This window comes from Parus major, chromosome 3, assembly GCF_001522545.3.
Source record: "Parus major isolate Abel chromosome 3, Parus_major1.1, whole genome shotgun sequence".
Taxonomy (NCBI): Eukaryota; Metazoa; Chordata; class Aves; order Passeriformes; family Paridae; genus Parus; species Parus major.
Window position 1 is genome coordinate 25958870 of NC_031770.1, and position 22938 is coordinate 25981807.

General features: G+C 36.2%; 1 protein-coding gene across 4 annotated transcripts in view; it reads right to left on the minus strand.

Annotated features, from left to right (window-relative positions):
* The window catches only part of SRBD1 (S1 RNA binding domain 1), a 124407-nt gene that overhangs the window by 52555 nt on the left and 48914 nt on the right, over positions 1-22938 (minus strand). For all 4 annotated transcript variants that reach the window (XM_015623027.3, XM_015623028.2, XM_015623029.3 and 1 more), the window contains exon 16: positions 10093-10184. In XM_015623027.3, coding sequence (XP_015478513.1) covers positions 10093-10184 — 92 coding nt within the window. The remainder of the gene's footprint in view (positions 1-10092; positions 10185-22938) is intronic.

Genomic DNA, 22938 nt, shown 5'->3' on the forward strand with positions numbered 1-22938 from the left:
TCAATACCAGCAGGATAGTTGACCTGCCTAATTCCCACTAAAGCCACAATTTCACTCCAGAACTTTTCTAATTAATAAAAGAGAGCATAGTAGGGAAAATACAAGAGTTGTCCACATTCTCTCTAGGCAGAAATTCAGTCAAGATTAACACCTACTGCCTCTTGTACAGGCATACCAATTTATTTTTTGCTGAAGTAGTTGCACACTGAAGTAGACGGATCTTTACTGGGGACAATGAGGCTCCACTCTGGCCACACGATCCAAGTGGCTGAACTCTCACAATACAGGCAGAGTACTACTGAAATCATGAGGGCTCTGCAGAAGTGAGAGGTCTACGACCATGGAGCAGAGACAGTAAAACCTGATGGTCTGGCATTTTCTTCTTAAAAACTATATCAAGACTACAAAATGTGGTTTTTATTTTCAACTATTTTACACTGGGTACATTTTAGATACATTTTTAGAAGACTAACAGTGAAATGGGTAATGCTTTCTTACTTCTCTAGATATTCAGGTATTCTTCACTTTTGCCCAAGAAAAATAAGATTCAATTACATTATGGCATGCAAGGCAAAATGAGAAAATCTGATTTCTCAAAAGTTGTCAGTATGGCCAAACATGAAAAGTTTGAGAGATGCCTCCATTAAAATATGCTAGTCTGAATAAAATATGAAAAAAACCCCTAATCAATATTAAACAGGATATTAAAATCAGGATGACAAAACCCTCTATTAGAAAATCACCACAAGACTTGCACACCCCATAAATGCAAAGCTTGGAGCTGTGAATTAGGAGAAAAAATATTATTGCAACACTTGGAAAGGCAGTAAGATACTGTGCTGCTTTTCAATAAAATTATATAAAATTTTAACACTTGAAGGGATAGAATGGTCTAGGTGGTCTTCTGACTTCAATGTAGATATACTTCATATCCAAGTGCAATGACAAAAAGTTTACAGCAAGCATATTTACTGTAATCTTGTCATTAGATAGGACATATTTTGCTATGTCATTAGAAAAAAATCAGTTTAACTGCTTAGAAGTCTCAATTCACTCCATACTTTTGATTATTTGACAAGACCAACAGATGGTAAAGTATGTTTGTGTGTCACTGATGAAGATGCCATTGTGGTGGGAAGAAAATATCCATAAGAGTTTCTTGCACAGCTCATGCCAATCTCTGTGTCTGATCTTCACAGAAAGTGAGGAATTACATTAAAAATGTTTTGTTTCCTAATGGCTAATAAGCAGATATGCCCTCATGAACTAGCAATCATACCTAATTATGTAGCTACTCCTGTCCTAAAGATCAAATCACTAATTTCAAATGGAGAAATTTAAAATTAAGACTATTTTCTTCAAACGTATGTCACATAACTTTGTTTCTCTAGTAATTTCTACAGCAAGCAATAGCATTTCTCACACAAATCACAAAGGAGAGGAATTTTCACTGAGGAATACTGATAATAGTTTTCAGGCTAAATGATTTCAGACGAAAGACAGAAAAAACTCGCCACACTAAACAGTGAAGGGCCAAAACAACATAGCAGCCTTACTATTTCTCTGTATGTTATCTATACAAGGGCCATGTCAGCTGCCAGCCCTAAAACCACAGAATTAGTTCTAATTTTGTTGGCTACCTGCCTCACCTTTAGTAATGGAACAGGTCTAAAGCAATCATTAAGACCCAAATCAGACACGCAGATTTGTTCAGGGTGCAAGGGCAGCTGGAAATCTGGGCAACTAGATGAAATTTATTATGATTTCAAGTATTGTGCCCACTTTGGAGGAAAGCTACCAACTTCTATGTTCAGACAATTGCATATTGAAATGTTCTTTTTGCATTGCTTTACGTAAGAGCCATGCCATAAAGCAAGAGCTTAATGGCTTAGATAAGGAAAGAGTGCTGAGTTACAGTGGCATTCAAAGGTTGCTCAAAACCATAAGCAGAAAAACATTTTTGGCCAAAAGTCCAGGATGATGGCAATCCTTTTAAACACATACAGATAAAAATGTGTCCAAGTCAATAACTGTGATGGCTTAGCTACCCCACATGTGCAGGAGCATTTGTTTTCTGCTTTGAAAAAATGTGAAGCTTCCAGATGTGAAGGCAGTAGATAGTTTTATAAATGCTTTACAAATAAATATATGGCAACCACAAGCTATTAAGCTATGATGAGTTCAATTTTGTCATAAATGAGAACATTCCGTATCCTTCTTATAAAACTTCAGTATTTCGTTCGTTCTGAGACATGCTACTATAACATCCAAGTAAGTCATCCACCCTCCTATTTTAAATTAATCTTTGCACCTCAAAAGTCTGGGTTGAAACTTCAATGTCAGTGAAATAAAAAAAAAAAAAAAAAAAACCATCTTAAGGAAATCAGGGACTAACTCACAAATGCATAGCAATTACTGTCAATATCATACCAGAGTAGATATGGAAACATTACAACTTTTTAAATCCTTTTATAAAGTCTATTATTGTGTTCAAGATCAATTACTCTCCATAAGTACCTGCAATAATGTTTACTCAGTGATCGATTGTTCAGGTTTCCTGAGTCCTGGAAGCTTTCTATCCTGTTGACCTCAATTTCACCCTCCTTGCAAAGGATACAGTAAAACGTACAGTAGTCTTTTCATTAGGCATTCTTTCTCAGGAGGTCAGTATTTGTGACACAGTTTTGAATCCTCATATATCTTCTTGGTGGGTTTAAAGTATGCAATTTATTTTAAGCAACTGTTCAACAGCTGCATTTCATCCAAAGCTCTTCTGCAGCAAGTGAGCAGGTTTTTGTTTTATAAAGGATACATTTTAGTTTACTTTTAACTCCATAAAACTGATAATCTGTTATTTGCCTAAGATTAATGAAACAATGAATGACAATATTCTACTTATTTATTACAAAAAAAAAATTAAAAGAGATGGGTTGACTACAACAAGAAAGTTAGAAATACATTTAAAGAGGAAACTTTGACAAGTGAATATTACAATGCAGCTTTTTAAAGTTAATACTTTTTCTTAGAAATACTCTCAAAAACCCTTTTCTCAAGCATTAGTAATTTCTGTATCACAGAATAGTATCCATTTTTATCCAAGATGAGATAGGGGACATATATAATCATTTAACTGAATCCTGATGTGATTTTTCTGTCACAGAAATGAGTTAGTCTCAGAAGATGGTATAAACTCTGAAAAAACTTTTCCACTTTTCCTCATCTGTTCAGCTTAAAAGGTAGATATCATCAATATCCTTTTCACAATCACACTGCTGATACTAACTGCATCACTTTTGATGCAGCTCATAATGATCAACCATCAGCCGTTGATTGCTGTAACTACTAAAATTAAAAAATTACTTGAAGTTCTAATCTTACAATAACTAGTCATCTATATCTTAGAAATATTACTCATTTGTATCAACAACAAATATTAACCTTTTGTAAGTGATCAGAATTCTCTTTTCTATGCCTGTAGTAAGAAAAGCAACTCTGGCAAATAACACATCAAACCCCAGTATTAAAAGGAAACCAAAACTCCTTGAATTGAAGAGCATCTTGGTACTGGTCATTCCTCTAACTCCATATTCAAGGAAGCAACAAAGCCTTCAAAAGGAAATACACAGACACAACACATGCACAGAGTTACACCAGAAGCGGGGAAGTGAATGGCTCTCATAGCTCTTTCATGCTAAGGCAAAGTGGCTTAACCAGAGCACATAAAACTTGCAGGTAGCAGGAGACCAAACTGCTCTACTCCAGCCCTCTCCTGAGCTCTGCAGCTTCAGAGGAAATACAGTGCCAGTAAGCAGGATCTTAATGATTATACACCACCTCTCCCACATACCCTGAGGTTTACACAAGTCAGAAAATATGAGGTTTTTGCCTAGAACAAAAAGAAAACTACAAGATTATAAACATCTCTAACATCTGTGTAAAATTCCATTCAGGATTGTGCTACTGGTTTGGATTTTCTCGGTATCTTGGTGCAAGCACATGTTCATGCCTAGCTGGGAGAGGCTCAGTTATTTTCAGACTATTTGCAGTTAGGGACTGGTTTTTGATTTCCCACAGAACCCACAGATTCCCTAGAATTTCTGTTTAATCTGTATAGCCTAACCCACACCATGAGATGAGCTTCTGTTCAATACCAGGAACAGGGTTCCTATTGTGGATACAAGTTACAGGACCCTCCTGTTTCTATAACTAATTACTTATATTACTATTATTAATTAAGATTAATTATTGCTATTACTATTATTTTAATAAAGTTCTGTCTTTAACATCTTACTGCTTTAACATCTGTTCTGTCATTAACATCTTACTGCTGTTACCCTTTTCACTTCTAGCCACTGCACGTTCACCACTGCTGTATGGTTCTCTGTTCTCCATCCTTTCATAAGTATAACTAAACTCATTTTTAAATGCTACACAACACAACAGATGAGAGATGAAATATTATTTCATTTCACACTGCTCTAATTGCAGCATGCCACCCAACTAAATACTGAGCTGACAAAATTTTGTAATGTATGAGAATTCAGTGCTTACTTTTCCTTCTGAAAGCTTGTGGAACTTTCACCAGTTCTCTCCAACTAGCTGTAGAAGAAAGCTTCCACTTAGACAGCAGTGTGAACAGCATGTTTGAACTGTATGACTAAATAAAACAATAAAGTTTTTGAAAAATGACCTTCTCTCCTGAGTAGCCAAAGGGGAGCAGTGCTCTTTTAAGAAGATGAAGAAATTAGCTCAAGTAGACATCCAGGCAGTATGTCCCACACATCTAATCATCAAATTGTTTTACTTTCCTTAAGATAAAGTCAAAAGAAATTACATTTTTTCCAATCTCTACCTTCTACTTGCTGGCCAGTATGACAGCTCTGAACTCCATGTCTCTAACAGGACCCCAGGGAATGAAACCCTGTAGCATAGCAATCTGAAAGTCCTAACAAGCCCTCGAAGCCTACAAGGCTTTCTTTTGCAAGGAAAAGTGCAAGTGGTGTGCTGAACTTTGAGCGTACAATAATGCAATGTGTTCTGCCCTGTGGAGAGGAGACAAGAAGATGGGATTTGACAATGCCAAGGCAAGCTGTGCTGTGTGACCTTTGGCTCTCTCAGATTCCTCCTTATCCTCAGAAAACATCCCTTAGAAACAACACAGTTTGCATACTGGATCATACCTGTGCATGCAGCACGACACATGCTTGCCCTTTTTCTTCAAAAAAAGGGAATATTTTATCTACCTTTGTTGCTTTCCTAACTGGATGACACACCTACGTGGCCTTGACAGAGCCCTAATCCTTCATGTCCAAGAGGAAAATGCATATTTCTTAGAGCTGTTGCATTAGGCAAGCCCAGGTATGTTCCTCTTCTTTCAGCATCTGAACACAGAATTGCAAATTAAAAATCAAGTGTGTATGATTGCTTAAGGTAGGAAAATAAAATAGGCTTACCATGAGATCTCTTCTAACAAGTGGTTACACAGTGTCTGAACAAACAGACACAAACAGTGTCTGTTTCTCCCCCTTTTTTTTTACTTTTTAAGTAGTGAAAGAAAGAAAAGATGGCTTATTTGTTAGAGTAGTCATCTCAAAAGGAAAGGTAATTCATCAATTTAATGAAATGAAGACACTTCTCATTTATATAACTGAGTGTATATGGAAACCGGAGTAAAACCCCAGCATGACTACTGCTTCATAGCAATTCTCTACCATCAGGCCACTGTTTCACTAGAATGCATCAGTTTCCTCTGATTCTTAGTTATTAAACAACATTCATTTCATTATGGTATCCAAAAGGGGGAGGCAGCAGAAGAAAAAAATACTTTGTGAGCACAAACTATTGGTACATCCTTTATCTTCCTTATACTACAAACAAAACCTCCACTAGCTGGCCATACCTTACAAAGCTCCCAGGCATCCAGAAAATACATAAATTCCACGTTCCTGTGTGACAATCCTTCAACACAAGTAATATGTGCTTACACTTTCTATATATACTAATAGGAACACCTATTCCTCCACAGTCTTCCCTTTTTGTCTAGCCAAACTTGCTCAAGCCAACAAGCATTTGCAACAAGGGGAAGTGGAAAAGTGGAGACGCACTGAAAGGGAAAAAAAAAAAGAAAGCCTGGAAGAGTATGTGTTGACACCTCTACTGACATCCTTCATTTCTTATCCTATAAAACTTATTTTTATTAGGAATATAGGCTCTGCACAACAAAATAAAACCTTAGGCAAAACTATACAGAACAGGATAGAAGTAAAGCAACATCAGCCTTTGGAAAAATCACTGAATTCCACGATTCTCAGGCCCAGCGACAGCAACCAAACTGAGGCTGGCAAGGACTGTCACAGAGCTCATCTGTCTCATGGAGGAATGCCTGTCACTACTGAGTTTAACTTTTTTCTCCTACAAAGAATACCACACCACGACAGTTAAACTTGCAAGGTAAAGTACCATTCCCAGTAAACTGCAACTTAGAACTACTTCTAAGTGAAACTTGTATCCAGGCTTTGCATGGAAAAAACGCACAAATAAATCTCAATCACAGAGACCCAGAGTAAACCAAACCAAACCACCAAAAAAAAACCCAACAAATGAACGGAACAACCAAAAAGGTATTAATTTGACAGCTTTATGAAAACTCCACCAAATATTTCAACTACTTCTTCAAGAGGGTGGCCAGAGGACATATGCCAGGGCAGAAATAGAAGTGCAGTGATCGACCCAGCCTCACAGCTCCCTCATTACCAATACCATATTGCAGCCTCAGAGCTGGCAGTCACAAAGCCATAGTAGAGCACATAATAAGCTTCACAAAGGTGATCAACATTTCCAGCTTACAAAGTACTCTTTTCACGGTCTCCATCCTTCCCTACAAAACATCCCACCCCAAATCTCAAGCGTGTCCTTGGGCACAGCTTTTGAGAAGAACAATTCCAGGAAGGCTTGCACTCCCTTCTCTGTCAGACTGCAATCCTATCGCAAGTTCATCCAAAATCCCCCCATTACTGAATTCCAGTGGCTTGCTCTCTAGGCAGAACCCTCCTAATCTGCTGCAGCTGAACTTCCTCAGCCTATCAAGTAGGAAATCCTTCTATTGCTCTGGCCTATAAGCCTCTTATCTCCTAATTCTGTGAGGCTGAGAAATAGCTGTTCTGCTCATTAATCCTACAATGACTGTCAGAAGGGGATATATACCTTCTCACTCTACTCAAACACAAGTAAATAGGTTTCAAGTTCTTTTCTACCTGCTTAGCTGAGTCCCACTCCACAAGATTTTATAGGAATTGCAGTAGCAGTACAGAAGCTTCTGCACTTTCATAAAATATTCAGGACATTTCTAAAGTTGGAAAGACTGTATTTCATTCTCTGTACTATAGGTACAGTACAGAAAATTGTTTTTAAAAAGAGGGTTGGTTTTTGTTTTTTTTAATTTTTTTTTAAAAAGCAAGTGCAATTTTGGCTAAAAGTGTTGTATGGATGATTATAAAGACTTTCCTCTCTGGTTTGTAAATACACCACTGGTTTAAAAAGAGATCTTTCTCAATCATTTATTACAAACTCGTGTCATCCATGACCTTCAAAGACAGCTCAAAGGGAAAAAAAACAAGCCAATTGAGACCTTGGATTAACTAATACCTTTAACCAGCACCCCTAAGAAATGCTGAAGGTTGCTGGGTTTCCCCCTATATAGGACACTCAGCCAAGGAGAACCTATTAAGCTAATTTTTCCATCAGGATTGATATCTTCATTTCCCTGTATAAAGCAAAAACTGACTACAAACAGCTGCTAAGCACCACTGAAAATGTTACAGAGATGAGAAAGTTCTCATATAGCATGTATTATTTAATATTTTACATTTATGTACCCAATGGACAAACATAGGCCTGTGTCATTCAAAAAACCTTCAATAAAGTTCTGTTGAGAAAAATGTTAAAGTGGCAAATAGTGTTAAGATCACAGATATCGCACGTCAGCTGTACCTTTTATTTTAACTATAAATGTCACACTTCATCATGCAGCTGTCAGCTTTCTTTAATGTATTAAATGCTATCATGTAAGTACAGAATCTGACATGATGTAACACAACAATTAAAATAAAAAGCAAGTTAGCTTGACACAATGTCACTTTTCTATATGCTGCAAATTAAAGGAAAATTGAAACTACACAAGTAAGCTAGACAAGAAGGAAGTCTGAAAAAGCCTCAAACATCAGTTAATGTTTCCCTCTAATGTTATATCCCATTTTTACGTTCAACTTCAAGAAAACATCCGTAGCTTTAGCACAGCTAATTACAAATTGACACCAAAAGATGGCAGGAAGAAAGCCTAAAACTTCTAGAATACCTTGATTATAAAATAGTTCTAGCTGTCAGTTTCATAACAGCCAACATCCATGGAACTAGCCGATTATTTTTCAAATTTCTATCCTACCCTTTTTCAATTTCTATCCACTCTGTGGTACTGCTGTGGCATGTTAAAATTGCTGATCCTTTTAAAACCAGATGCAACAGCACTTAAATGAAGCCTGAAGAAAATCCTAGTAATAATGGAGCAATTATGAACTCTAGGTAATTATTAGTTGGATTGATCATGTATTAAAAATTTTATTTTAATTTACTGTATTTGATGCACAACACTAAATGAAAGTGTCCGGAATGCGGAAAAATTAATTTTGGAGAAAATAAGAAACATGTACATCTGGAAAGGCATAATGTTAATAATAAATTTCTTTCTTTTCAGTTTTTTTGTTCATTTATATCAACTTTAAACCTACATTTAATACAACAGCACCATAAAAATACTGTGACCCAGGGGAAAGCTAGTGCTATCTGTCACAAATACAGAAATGTCACATGCCTAATATTTGCTCTGGCCATACCATGACACATTTAAATCCTCTGTGGCCCAGGGAACAAATAATTACAATGGAGGCTGTTCGCAGGCAGAGAAAAGGGAGTCAAGCAAGCTAGAGACCTCTCCTGCAAATTGAAGGGCTGATATAGATATTCCAAGAATATTCCTGCAAAAACCATTCTTTTGAAACATCAAGTTAGCACCTTCTCCTTTGATGAAATAAGAGGAAAGGGAAACAGGCAATTCTATAAAGTTTTACCCCCTGAATACCATATCAGAATTATTTTCTGCTGATCTATACCTTCCAAATAATTTCCAGGCCAGTAACCTGCTAGAAAAAAGATTAAATTTAAGAACATTATCATTTTCACTGGAAAAGTTCTATATATGAGTGCTGCTGCATTTTCCAATATGATATATTTGAGTATGACAGCAAACTGCAGAAAAACTAGGAACAAAAAAAAAACCCCTGAGGTAGATAAAAACAAATGCAATAGGACCCACAATTAAAAATACATTAAGTGAAGTAATATAAAAATAACCTCAAACCTGCCCTTAGAGCTGTCTCTGATAAAACAAATCCATAAGTAGAACTAGGACATAGATGGAGCTGTTAGGAATTTGATCTTTGAAGACTACTCTTTAACCAAACACTGAAAATTTAATAGTGGCAACACTTCCACATTTCCAAGTGACATTTATGCTGAAGTAGATAGCTTTTTAGAAACAAAACCTAAACAGTACTTTATGAAAACTGTATTCAGCTACATGAGGACTCCAGTGATCACAACAAATGCACACCTTGAAATAATCTGTTCTAGTTTTACACTGTTTTTCCAGCCCTGGAACGGTTTAATTATTGCTAGAGATATTTAAGTACACACAGAGAAGAGAGGGAAGGTCAAGCCCCTGTGGGCACAGACATCTGCAGCTGTGAAAGTTCATGCAATTCATTGGTTCTATCCATCACTATAAATTCTTCTGTACCAGCCTGTTGAAGAAATACATCCACAAGATTCTTTACATTACAGGTGTTAATAGAAGATGATGTCATTTACTTGCATGCCTAGGACTTCAAATGTGAAATGACAGAAGAAATAAGGTTTAGAAACAAAACATCCAAATATTTTTTCTACATTTGGCTACTAGTTTATTTAATAATATAAACAAAATAATTTGAGAACTTGAGCTCAATGTTGAAACACAATAAAATTAAATACTCTTCATACCTGCACTTCTTAGGTTAGGGTCTAGGTCTGGCATTTCCTTGGACGCTTCTGGACTGACACTGTAGATTGATGCTCCCGCTTCACTGACAATGCTGAAAAATAAAACAGCAAATACGTAAAATAGCACACAACTGAACAACACAAGTGAAAGAATTTGCAAGTGACTTAAGTGAATATTTAAGTTTTTTTTTAAAAGCCTCATGTTTTGAATAAAGCAAATGCTTACAAAAGTAAGTCAGTACAAGGAAAGTATCTCCATTTAAGCCAAAACACCCCTCTCTGACCTGCAACATTCGTTCTTCATCAATTCTAGCCTTTTTATAAATACACACTGTGCATGATCTCAGTCCCTGTCTCAGTCTTCACAAGAGGAAACGTATACAAGAAACAAGTATTACCAGAAGTAAATAGGCAAACCAGCTTCCATAAACAAAACTAAACCTACCTGACAATTTCATGAAAAACACACACATTCTAAAGTCTAACATTCAAGTATCACTTGAATCCAAGCCATGAGCACAAACACGGCCTCAAGCCAGCTACCCTAAAACACTCAAAACGCCCCAACTTGATACAGACTGAGCCACAGAGCTGCGGCTCCTTTCTCAGCAGCATTCGGTATCATCTTCTCCCAGCTCTCACTGCTGTCCCCAAAGAAAAACAGATTGCTTGTCTTCAGGAACTTAAAGTACAGTTTATCTATCTACCATACACCTCAAACTCATTCAGTAATGATGATAAACTCAGCAATTCAAATCAAACACATAATTAAAAGCCCCTCAAGTGCTCTAGTTCCACTCAAGAGAAAACTGCAATCAAGTACTCCCAGTCTATTTTCAGCTGTGAAATTCTGACACCACTGAATCAACAGTATATTTCTTCAAATAACTTCAATAGAACTAGAATTTCATGTTGATAATTATGGCATTATACAGCTCCTGAACTGGAAATTAATACTATTAGTTTCAGAACTATTTTTACTTTTACTATTCCAATTTAAAAATAACCTAATCTTTGCCATAAGGAGAGAAACCACAGCCCTTAAGAAACAGACCTTTCAGCAAAAAAACCTAACTTGGTTTTATATTGTTTTAAAATTGGACTATAAATTTTCCTTTTAGGAACATTTAATAGGTCAAATTTTTAAAGAAACTGATACCTAGAAGCCCCTCCCTTTAGAAAAGCTGGAGAACAGCTCAGAGGTTAAATATATTCCCATTCAATTTTCCAAGCACAGTAACAGTAAATAGTGTAAAATGCAAATACAAAAGGCAGGAATTTCTTACTGCTTTTTTACAGATTCCCCTCTTCCCCAGTCAAAACTGGAATTTGGTGGAGTGCTGTATATAGAAGTCACATTTTCAAGTTACCCAAAAATCTAAGGAACAGTAGTACAAACAGACTGGATCTTTCAATAAATATAGAGAATAGAATCCTGCTATCTTTAAAATAAATGTAACTCCAGACCCGTTCAAAGAGAGCAAAAAAATCCTCAGACCAGGTGAAGAGGGCAAGTGAAAATGAAACTATTCCATGATCTTTCAAAAAAGATTCAGTATTATGAGTACTCCTTCACTATAAATGACATTCATAAAACATTCCCATCAGTGCTCAGAAATAAGATTAGAAATAAGATTGTATCACAAAAACCTAACCACTGAACATAAAGATGTTGACAGAAGACTCATAAAACTGATTTCTCTGATAAACGAGTAATTTAAAGAAAATGCAGAAGAATGTATTTTTTAACCTGTTCACACCTTATAAAGGCAGCATCTGGAAAGCACTCCCTTTCTGGATATTGCTTCCAAAAAACCACACACTACTAACAACTTTTCATTAATCTCTCCTTCAATCTTTGTAATCCAACAGATCCCAAACATTAGCCCACATGCAATTTTTAAATTAAATACACACTGATAATACAGTGTAATACAATTTTAGATTTAAAAAAAAAATAAATCAGTGTTTTGCAGTAATTTTTACAGTGCTGCATTGTAAACTGTACTACTGAACATAACCTATTGCTTGATCCTCTATTGCTATTTTCTGCAGTAAAAAAAAGGATGTGACCTTGATGGGAATTTTAACACACTCAACATTTTAATGTTTCTCATTAATACTACACTGATGATTTGTAGAAGCAGAAGGATTGCACTAACACTCTCATTCTACAGTAATACACGACTTATGCCAAATTTTAAGGTAAGAAGTACAAAAACTCCTCACTAAAATGAGTAGATAAAACTCAGGAAAGGAGACAAACATTTTATAAAAAGTATAATTCCTTTCCTCAAAAGCAGAAAACATTTACACATTGGAGTGAGGAGAAGGGGGGAAGCCAAGTAAAATATTATCTCAAGAAAGAGAACAAGATATAAAAAGCACGTTCAGAAGCAGCATACACTGATTACTTGAGATCCACTCTGAGATGGTTTAGTATATGCATGCAGTTATTCTATGACATACTTGGTGTAGCAGATGTGGAAAAGGGGAGCAAGAATTTCCACTCACGTAGAACCTCACACTAGTCCACCCAAGACAGCAAAACCCGGACATTAAATAAATCTTTTACGCAGATTAAACGCTTAAGGCCGTACACTCCAAAGAAATCATCCTATGGCTCATTCAACAACAGTCAACCAAACTTTTACAGAATTATTAGTTCTGTACTAGCATACTACCGCATGCTTTGATATGGCTACAGTGAGGTGGTTACTAATGTGACAATGTCACACAGAATGTGAAAACATTTCACTTGGTCAAAATACTAAGATTATAACCTTTAAGGGGATTGCCAGCAGTTGTCCTGGATTTTACTTTTTGACTAGACAAGAGACAGTCACTCTGGTTCACTGACATTTTGTATGTTTTCCAAATTCTCATCATTCTCTTGAAAAGGGGTATGGCTTTATAGACAGTTTAAGCTAACTTAACATTACTAAATGCTCTACATCATGTCTTTTAAATAATGAATATCTATTTTATGTCAGAGAATATTAAGAGAAAACCAAACATGCTCAAATGAGTAGGAAATAGATATTTACTACAAATTACTATGGTCCACACTGTTCCTCAATCTCTTTGTCCCATTTCTATAATGAATACAATTCTGAAAATAGTAAAAAAATAATAAAAAATAAAAAAAAATCATAAGAGCAGGTGAAATTGTATTAAGATCTTAGAAACAAATTCTGAAGATTTACATTTTGGCTTTTTAAGTTGCTTAATAGATAAAACCAAAAGAATTTGCCCCATAATGAGACCCTCATTACTGTGCATTCCTTAGGAGGAAAGATTCTAACCAAATCTAAATAGTTAGAACAGCTTTAGTGAAAAATTATTTTGCTTTTTAAAGTCAATATGTAGTAGATAAAGAAACACATCTTATGAAATAATACAATATGCTTCTAGTACATGAATGAAAGTTTCATGAAATTCTCTCTGAATTAACAAAAAAGCAGGTAAAGGATTTGAGACTATGCCTCCCTACTGTTCTTCCCACTTCAGCCATCCTACAGATAAGGGGTTTTTCCTCAGCATCTATATCAAATTTTTAAACATTTTTAAAAGTGCCCAAATCACAAAGCCACTATACAATATTAAAGCATATTCTTTTCAATTGTACAAACTGGCTTGTTGCATATGAACTAGGTTTTCCTGTACTGCATCTATCTCATTCACAGCTGTTAAGACACATTTTAAGTAGCTAAGGCAATATTAAATGTATTCCACCAGCACCACCTGGTGGGCCCTCAGCTTTATGCTAGAGACCATGCCACCCATCTCCAAAATACTCTAAGGAGCCTTTCAACATTTACTTAAGCAAGTTGTTTTCTTACTCAAACAAGCATTGCCTATTTGATCTGAAAAGATTATTTTATTTTGAAAACATTTGTATTTTCCATCTCCTAATTTTTACAGGAAAAAGAGCCTTTCTTGTAAAAGGTAAAAAAAAAATATCTAAGAATAGTTCCAATTTACCCTTTTTTAAATTCAAATCTATTACATATCTACAAAAATGCATAAAGATTACCTGTAACCAGCTAGTTAACAACAGCAGTTTAACTAAATCACAGTTTTTTAAACTTGCATGTTTCTTAGGTAGTAAGTTTTCACTGTAAACCTTTTCAAAGCTATGTAAAACATCTAATATATGTATAACGAAGAAAATATGTATCAGGATAGACATTTGTGGGATTAAAGATTAATGTACCTTCCTGACATTTTCATGAACCTTATCAATATTTCAGACTTGTATATTACATTGAGGTATTTCCCCTACAATCAAATGCAACACAGGATTAATAACCTACAGAGAAACAAAAAGCAACTTTATCCAACTTTACATAACTTGCTGTTTCTACAACTTCCAAATCCCTGATCTACAACTTCAATCTTTTAAAATAACATTTTAAAAAACAACACCACTAACTACAAAGAAGAGCCTGATGTTTATTACTTGGAAGAAAATCCTGGTCAGTCTAAAAGCGAAGGATATGTCAACCTCAAAATGGGCCAAGATTTTCATATTTGGCCACCAAATGATGATCTGCCAGAAAACTCCCTTCATAATCATAATTTAATAATTGTGGCTAATTCCTCTAACCCAACTTCGTACATATTTGTTGATAAATATATTGTTCATAAACTTTGGCTACAAAAGCCAGAGGCTCCCACAAAGTCCAGCAGTAAAAAAAGGGTCAAAGATTAATTCAGTGTTATTTACTAAAATAATTGGTTTATGAATCACCCAGGACAGAACAAGAAAATGAAATAAAATGATGAAATATTCTCTAGAAAAGAACACCGCAGACATTTAGACATTCAGTTGGAATGTAATAAGCTTTAATTATGTTGACAGATATTATGATTAAAACAAACTAAGAAGGGGCAAGGAAGACTTAATTAAGCATATACTCAAAAGAAGATTGGGCTACTTCATGAATGAGAAATCCATTGGGCCTTACTGAAAACACAGAAGTCAAACTAGTTCCTAAAGAGCCTAACACTCATAAGGGTTGAGAGTTATAGAAATAGAAATAGGATGCCTGCATCTGTTGTTACATGTCTCTCTACACGCCCATTTTTGATGGGTAATGAGAACCACCTAGGGAGGTCAAAAAAGCTTTTCACAGGAAACAGCAATAACCCCCTCATTTGCAATTTGACTTATCTTGCTCTTTCTGCTCTTGTCAAGCAGGACACTGCACATGGCAGAGGTAACTTAAGTGGCCCCTTCAACTCCTCACCATTACCAAAGGCAGAGCTACCTGCCCCTCCTAGCAACTCATGTTTGGGCACACAAATACTCTAGCACCTCTGTGCCATGCACAGTTCAGTTCTTTCTGCTGTGGTGGTGACCGGCCAGCTGGAGCCTGCAGCACAGAACAGGCTGGGCTGTGATTTGTGCAGACACACATTCTTAGCCACAGGAACAACAGGACACCAGGACTGAGACCCTGGCTCTAACCCAGCTATGCCATTGCTTCTTTTCATATGAGGAACATAAAACAAGGAAGTGCAAGATTGAAAGATTTTTGAATACATTTTCCATTATATACCAAGAATAAAAAGGCCAAAGAGATCTTCAAAAGTCTGTTCATTCTGATAGATGAGGTAGGATTCATAATCTGATGTTTCCCCATCACCAATAAAGTAGTGGTATAGCAAAGGTAAATGTTAGGATCATTAAAAAGGATTATACTAGAAAGCAATCATTATTTAATAGAATCAAGGCAAAAAGCATTCAATTCATCTGCTGTTTTTAAATAATATAAAGAATTAGCTTTAAATGTTAACAATATATAGAACCTGGGAGATAGTTTCATTGTAAAATATATTTAATACTAAAACCACCATTAGATGGGAAAGGAATGTTCATTAAATTTCTATTGCCTCAAACAAAACTTTTACTTACTACAAGCCACAAAAATGTTGCTTATATGACAGTCCATCTTTCAAAATCAGCCAAATTTGACAACAGCTGTCATAGTAATCTTTAGCAAAACTATTACAAAAAAGCTCATAGTGACTCACAGCTATTCAATTAGATGCTGGAGGGATACCATAAGCCTTAAAGTACAGCTCCTGCTTCAGAGCTCCCAAACACACAAGAATTTAACCCCACAAATAGTATTCAGAAAGCACACCAAATGATGAGCAGTGAAACAGACCCCACATGATTGCTCAGCTGCATTCTGTAAGTTTCCATAGAAAATATTAGGTGAAATTCTGCTTACTACTTGCATTTTGAAGTCAGAACAAAAAACTCAGTGTTTCTAGCCATGTATGAATTTGTTCTGTATTTTATGAAGTTTACTAGAAATTATGCCATGCAAAGAAAGAAATTTGCTCTTGACCAACTCAGCCTACTTTGTAAAGTAAAAGCTACTACAATATTTCATACCAGGGACTCTGTTTTGCAGCAGATTACAACACAGAATAACATTACCTCTTTCAGTTACAAACCTGACATTTGAAACAGCTTGCTGACCTCACAGCAGGGAAAATAAATAAGCACCTTATCAAGCAGCTGCTGAAATGACAGAAGTTCAAGGCAATCATCCTTTCATTAGCAATTATTTCTCTCCTGTTCAGCCACAAATGATATTAAGCATCACTTAAACTGATCGCTTTCCTGGTAGACAGGATAGATCTTCAGAACCTACTCAAGAGGAAAGAATTAGGCCGGTTTCAATCCAACTTTAGCAAGATATTCTAATCAGTGTTGGTATTGTTGCTTCAGATCATTAAAAATGACTTATCTTAAAATAACAGTCTTACAATGATACTGTACTTCCCAATTTTTCTGGTATGATTATGGAAAACTAAACTTCCCTACAGAATCAAAGTAGTCTTTCAGATGAAGAACAACATGCAAAAAATAATGGTTTGAAATACCAAATTATAGTCTTTCAAGAACAGATAAAATCTGATAATTTCTCAATGTCTCTTTACAAGAAAACTCTCTATGAATTCCCAAACCAAGAACTAGTTACCATACTAAACTAATAAAACTGTGTAGCTCCAGTCTGGAATCCTTTATTCATCTGTATATGAACCATGCCCTCAGTACATCCCTGCAAAGGGAAGAATGATCAGATATCTGTCTTCATCTTGTCTGAAAACAATGACATTTTTCAATAAGAAAAGGGTCCAAATGGCAGGTGTCAAAGAGCTTTAGCTTCACACATGGTGCTAGGAGGCAGAAAAAACAACAGTAGCGTGTGGCCATGTCAGAGCTGCACAGAAGCTGCCGTACAAGCGCATATCTGAAAAGAGCAAACCTCAGAGCCTGTTAAATCAATCTAGTGCCAGATGCTGTTATCAGAACAAAACTGGTGCTGTGGATTCATCCCCAGAAGAAATACACATCCCATGTCTGCAGTGAAAAGTGAAAGACCTAGGGTGGCATGTCTCAAGACTGAAGGTGACAGTCACCTGTGACTGCCCCCACCATTTTCATTGACAGTTTCAGAAAACAAGTGCTGTCATTGCTCATAAAGCAGCTAGAGCTGAAGCTCCTTTCTGTGCTTGAACAGAGCTTTAAAATCTGAGGTTCAGGTCCAAAATCTACTTCCAAGTTAACCATCCAACTAAAAAACAGTCAAAACATTTATTTTTCCTTAAAACAGTGTAGTATAGTAGGAACTTCGGAGAAAATTTAACTACCGCTCATCTCCTTGCTGCAGCAATGCCAAGGAAAGGAACTGTGACAATATGGATAATGTAGAATCAACATAAACTTGTCTACTTGCATTAAGGTAAATTCAAAAGAAGCACATTTTATGTGATTACCATGCAACAGCAGCAATTCTAAGCAGTATAAATTAAAAATGGTTGTATTCAAATATGTTCAAAAGTTACCTATCTGTAATCAATTACCATTAGAAGTAAGGGAAGTAAAAAAGGCATTAGGACTGATGTGGGAAATAAAAGCCCTAGAGTTCACTTCTAAAATATAATAGGCATGGAAATGGGTACGCTCTTTATGAATATACTTTGCAATTTCAAGACCAATTGTGCCAGCACTCAGCAGTTTTGCACAATTAAATTATGCCAGTGAATTCAGGGGAACAAAGTGTACATACAGCATTAAGAAAATGCAGCCAAACACTGACAGGATTTAACCTGTTTTTACCCAGGAGGGAAGCACAAGGAGACAAAGAAACACAACCGATTTTGACAGCCTGGCTTCAAAAAGTATAGAAGTATTAGGTGATGTTAAACACTCACATTTCATACCTTTGTAGACAGTCTTGAAATGAAATCCCCCAGATGCACATCAGAAACATGGCACAGTCCAAAAATATAATGCTCCCCAAAAAGCCTATGAAAACTGTTCCCCTGCACTGAAGTGCTCTATAGCCAGCCTTTTTTTAGTCCCTGTCCCTCACAGTTCTTAAGCACTTGGTGAACACAACAAGCTTGACTCAACACCATGAAACATAGCAGACCAAAGGAACATGCAAGTTCCAGAGCAGACAGCTGTCACCAACACTGTCCTGCCAGTAGCTTCTTCTCAGCTCAGCCAAGCAGAAACTCCTGCAGTCACAGCACATGGCAAAAGCTGGTGCTTCACCCAGCTGATTTCTAGCCATGCAAGATCTTACAAGAGGTAAGATCTAGCCTGGCTGTTTTTAGAAACAGCAGAGGCAAAGCATAAAACCCTGAAACCTGGTAGTTCATGATCAGGAACTTCAACTCAGGTTGAAGCATTATCAAATATCAAGGCTGTGGAAGCAAATGAGATTTTTTTAAAAAAAAAGTATTCCTGCCTATAATGAAATACCTAGTCCTTACTAGTACCACCTGTATTTGGCATTGTCACTGACAATTTATAATTTAGGGGAAAAATGTCTGACTAAAGCCTGTTTCATTTTTAAGCCAAAATATTTCCCTATTGCATGCACTCATGTCATACCCACATCACCCTTCTGTAGGACACAGGACAATCAAGAACACAAATCACTCTCCACTGAGGAGAGTCCATCAGGTTCTTGAGTGAATACAGATCTCTCAACCAATTTATTTTCAGTAAACTTCATAAAGCATTGATATTTAATCAAATAACATATAATTTAAAAGCATCACATGTGAATAGTCAGTTTGAAATTACCTAGAAAGGCTACAAGAACATGGCATTCCAGTGCTATAACAGCTCTTGTGAATAATTTTTATCTCTTAGAACAAGCAACACAGATGTAGCAAAGCTGTGCCTAAAATGCAGTTAGTTAATCCAGACCAAAGGCTGGAGCTTAGAGTCACATTAACTCTCAGGGAGACTTCATCCTCAGAATGGAGCATAACTGGACAAGACCACAGCATATGGAGGAAAATGCCTCTTGGAGAACGGCACCTCCAGCAACTGTCATTTTCTTTAATGCTCACTCTGGGCAATTGGGAGGCAGCCTGGCCAGTGCCGCTGTTGCTGCCTCCACAGCCCTGATTCATACAAAATTCTGACCTGTAGCTTTGGCCAGAGACAGGCTTTTTTCTGTTTCCCCTCTGTGCTTTCCTACAGTACCACTGATCTTAGTATTCAATCTCTTTATTAGCCCAACCCTCTCCTCAGCACAGGTCCAGGAAAGAAAGGTGGAATTCAACCCTTCTACTAGGGTTAAGTAATGAAAGACTCTGCATACAGGGAGGGAATCACAGATCCTCTGCTGCTGTTCCTCTCTGCTCCCTCCTCATCCCTCTTAATAGTGAGGCTGTATCCAAAGAGTTCATATTAAATATTTTTAACCTACAGACACTTCTTGGCACAGCTTCATGAACTCTGAAGTACCCAGGTTTTCCACACAGGGAAACTCAAAGTAAATTAAGAGTTCTGGAGTCAGGCTAAATGTTGGCAGGAAAAATTCTTTGAGGTATTAAATACTAAGAAAAATCATTCTTTCCACATCTTTCTAGCCATGTAGTTTCTTTTACTTTCATTTGGAATTCACCTAAAAAAAAATAAGCTATCTGAATACACATTCACCTAATGAGTTTATACTCCAGCTCAACATACTCAAGATGAATGTTACATAAAGAAAAACTGCTTTATGTAGACCCAATCAAAATTATATGCTTCTACCTTTCAGAAATCACTTCTACAAGTTAAATCATGACAGTGCACTTACAATTTTTAAGGTACCCATTTGCTGGGATTTTTTTTTTTTTTTTTTTTTTAAATGCAGGACAATACAGTTCCTTTGATATTTTCCTGTGATCTAGTTTATAACCATTCATAAACCTGACACTTATCAGGAAATGTTCCATTCTGCCCATCATGGAAAATATTTTTCTTCAATGGAAAAAAAGTTGTAGAACTGAGATAGTAGTTTAGTGTTTCCAGCAAAATCTATTAATACCTGTGAAGGAACTGTAATATTACAGTATAAAAAGGATTATAGTAACAGACAGGAAAAAAAAATCAAACAAGAAAATTAAGAAAAAGAGTAGGTTACTCATTCTTCAAAAACACATTTTTCATGTGAAACTAAAACAACCCAAAATAAAATCAGCTGACACTTACTTTACCTTAACAAGCACTTTTAATAGCTCAGTTACTTTTCTCAGACAGATTTAAAGGCAGGAAGATGTACTCAGATGTCTAAAGAGCAACATAAGTAAACTGAGTGCCTTGTTATTAAATTACCCATTCTTCTCCTTTCAGGCCTCTATGGTTCATCCATGACTTCTCTAGTCTCCTCATTGTCATAGTTTTAAATATTACTATTTTACTTCTCTCATATGCAACTGCTGTGCACCTACAGTAAGAAACCTGAATAAAATGTCTCCCAATGAAAGTAAGCTAAACATTAGTTATACTATATTTTATCCTTTAACAATTTACAACAGTAGACACCCTCTCATTCATTTTGTTTTACAAACAGAAGTATGTATTAACCTCTGTGGAAAAAAAGAAGACTAATAAAAGTAATTACCAAATCCTTACTTGAAATGGATTAATGAATCACATGTTTTTACAGACAACAAATTCTTTCCCTAAGATTGTAACCAAAAGGGGGGAAAAAACCTGGCAAAAAGAGGTATCTAGAATTAGTAAAATATAAGTTCAGTTAGGTAGTGGTATATTTTTTTCCCCCTCCTCTTAAAAGGGAATAATTTGGTCCCTTAGGTTGTGACAGATCCATACAGGAGACTTTCCATGAGTAATATCACTAGAACTGGCATAAACATATGCTGAAAGACCACTTCATTTAAAAGACATTTTTTCATTCAATTACAAACACTTTAAAAAAAAATCTTCTGGACAGAAATTTCTCATTCTTCATTTCTAACCAATTACTTTTAGACTAGAAAAGAAAACCCCAGCTATAGTCTTTTTGTTTTATTAGTTATCCAAATATGTAAGCACAGAATAAGATGGCTTTCTAATTTTTAAGAGATCCTGACAACAACTAAATCACAAAAACTAAGCTTACTTTATGTCCTACTTTTTACACCACAATTTTCAAAATTATTCTCCAGTCAAAGATACACTATGTAGCACTTAAATAATCAACTGCAATTCTAGCAATAAAATTCCTTACAATAGTGTGAAGGCGAATTAACACATTTATGTATCTAATTACTTGTGAGCCAAACAACACATATTTTGCAGAAAAACATCTCGGAACATGCATTTTTTTAACTGTATTACCCCTCTTTTTCATCCTCACTCCTCAGCCTCCTTTATAATGGGAAATTCTCTTAGAAACACTTGACGACCTGTAGGTCAGTTACATGATTTTAAACAAAGGCACTAACAAAACTAAAATGGGCAACTCATCCTTTTCAAATATAATGATGTTGTTTTCTCTCACAGATGCCAAAGTTTGTACCAGGAAGTCCATGCTAAGTTTTTCTACCCTGCCATGTGGACCATGAGCATCTATCCTACATCTGCTTTTCTGGATTCCTCATTATTCTTACACCTAGATCCTGCAAGACAAGCCACCAATGTAGAGTGTGTGTCTTGGAATGATTCTTTCAGCTTTTGGAAACTGGTGAATGCTCTGGAATCACAATGGTTGAATCACTATCGCCTGTGGAGATTGATTGGTCCAACACTCTTATTCAAAGCAGGGAGAATAAAAGAAAGTTGCTCAGGGCTGTGTCCAGTCAGGTTTCAAATATTTCCCTGAACAGAAACTCTAAAACCTACTACATATTAACAAGAACATTTGAATCCTCCGTAACTAAGAGTTGATTTTAGTTTTGATAGTATTAAGTTGAGGTTCAAAGTTTTTTTAATGGCAGTTTAATAATTTAGCGCCATACATACACTTCATATGGTGTATGCCCTGGAACAGTGGGGCATAAATAAATGGAATCTCAAGAGTCAAAACTCTGTTGTCAAAAACAGTGCACTGAGAACTCACTAAGCAATCCCAGCTTCCTCAAATGCTGTAAGCAAAAAGAAAACATGAAATTGTTTGAAAATTAAATTAATGGAAATATGTGCCCTGCTGATTCCAGCAGGAACAGAGCAGGCCCACTTAATTTCCACTGTGTGATGTTAAACAGTTAAGACCATTCTTGCAGTTGATAATTAACAGCTGTTACATTAAAGAAAATTAACAACAAAACCAACAAAACAATAATTTGAACATCAGAACTATGTAAGAGACAGCACAATATTAAAACAATAATTGTCCAGATGAGAACCAGAGGTTATCTGAGACAGACTCCATGGCAGCACAGCGGTGCAGAGCCCGGAGGGCTGTGGCTGATGCAGACAGCTCCTACGGGGGGTTATGGATAACATATGCCAGGGTGGGATATGCAGCACCCCTTAATATGGCAGAGCATCTCCTGCCCCCGGGCTCCTGCTCAGCTCTGCTGGCTACT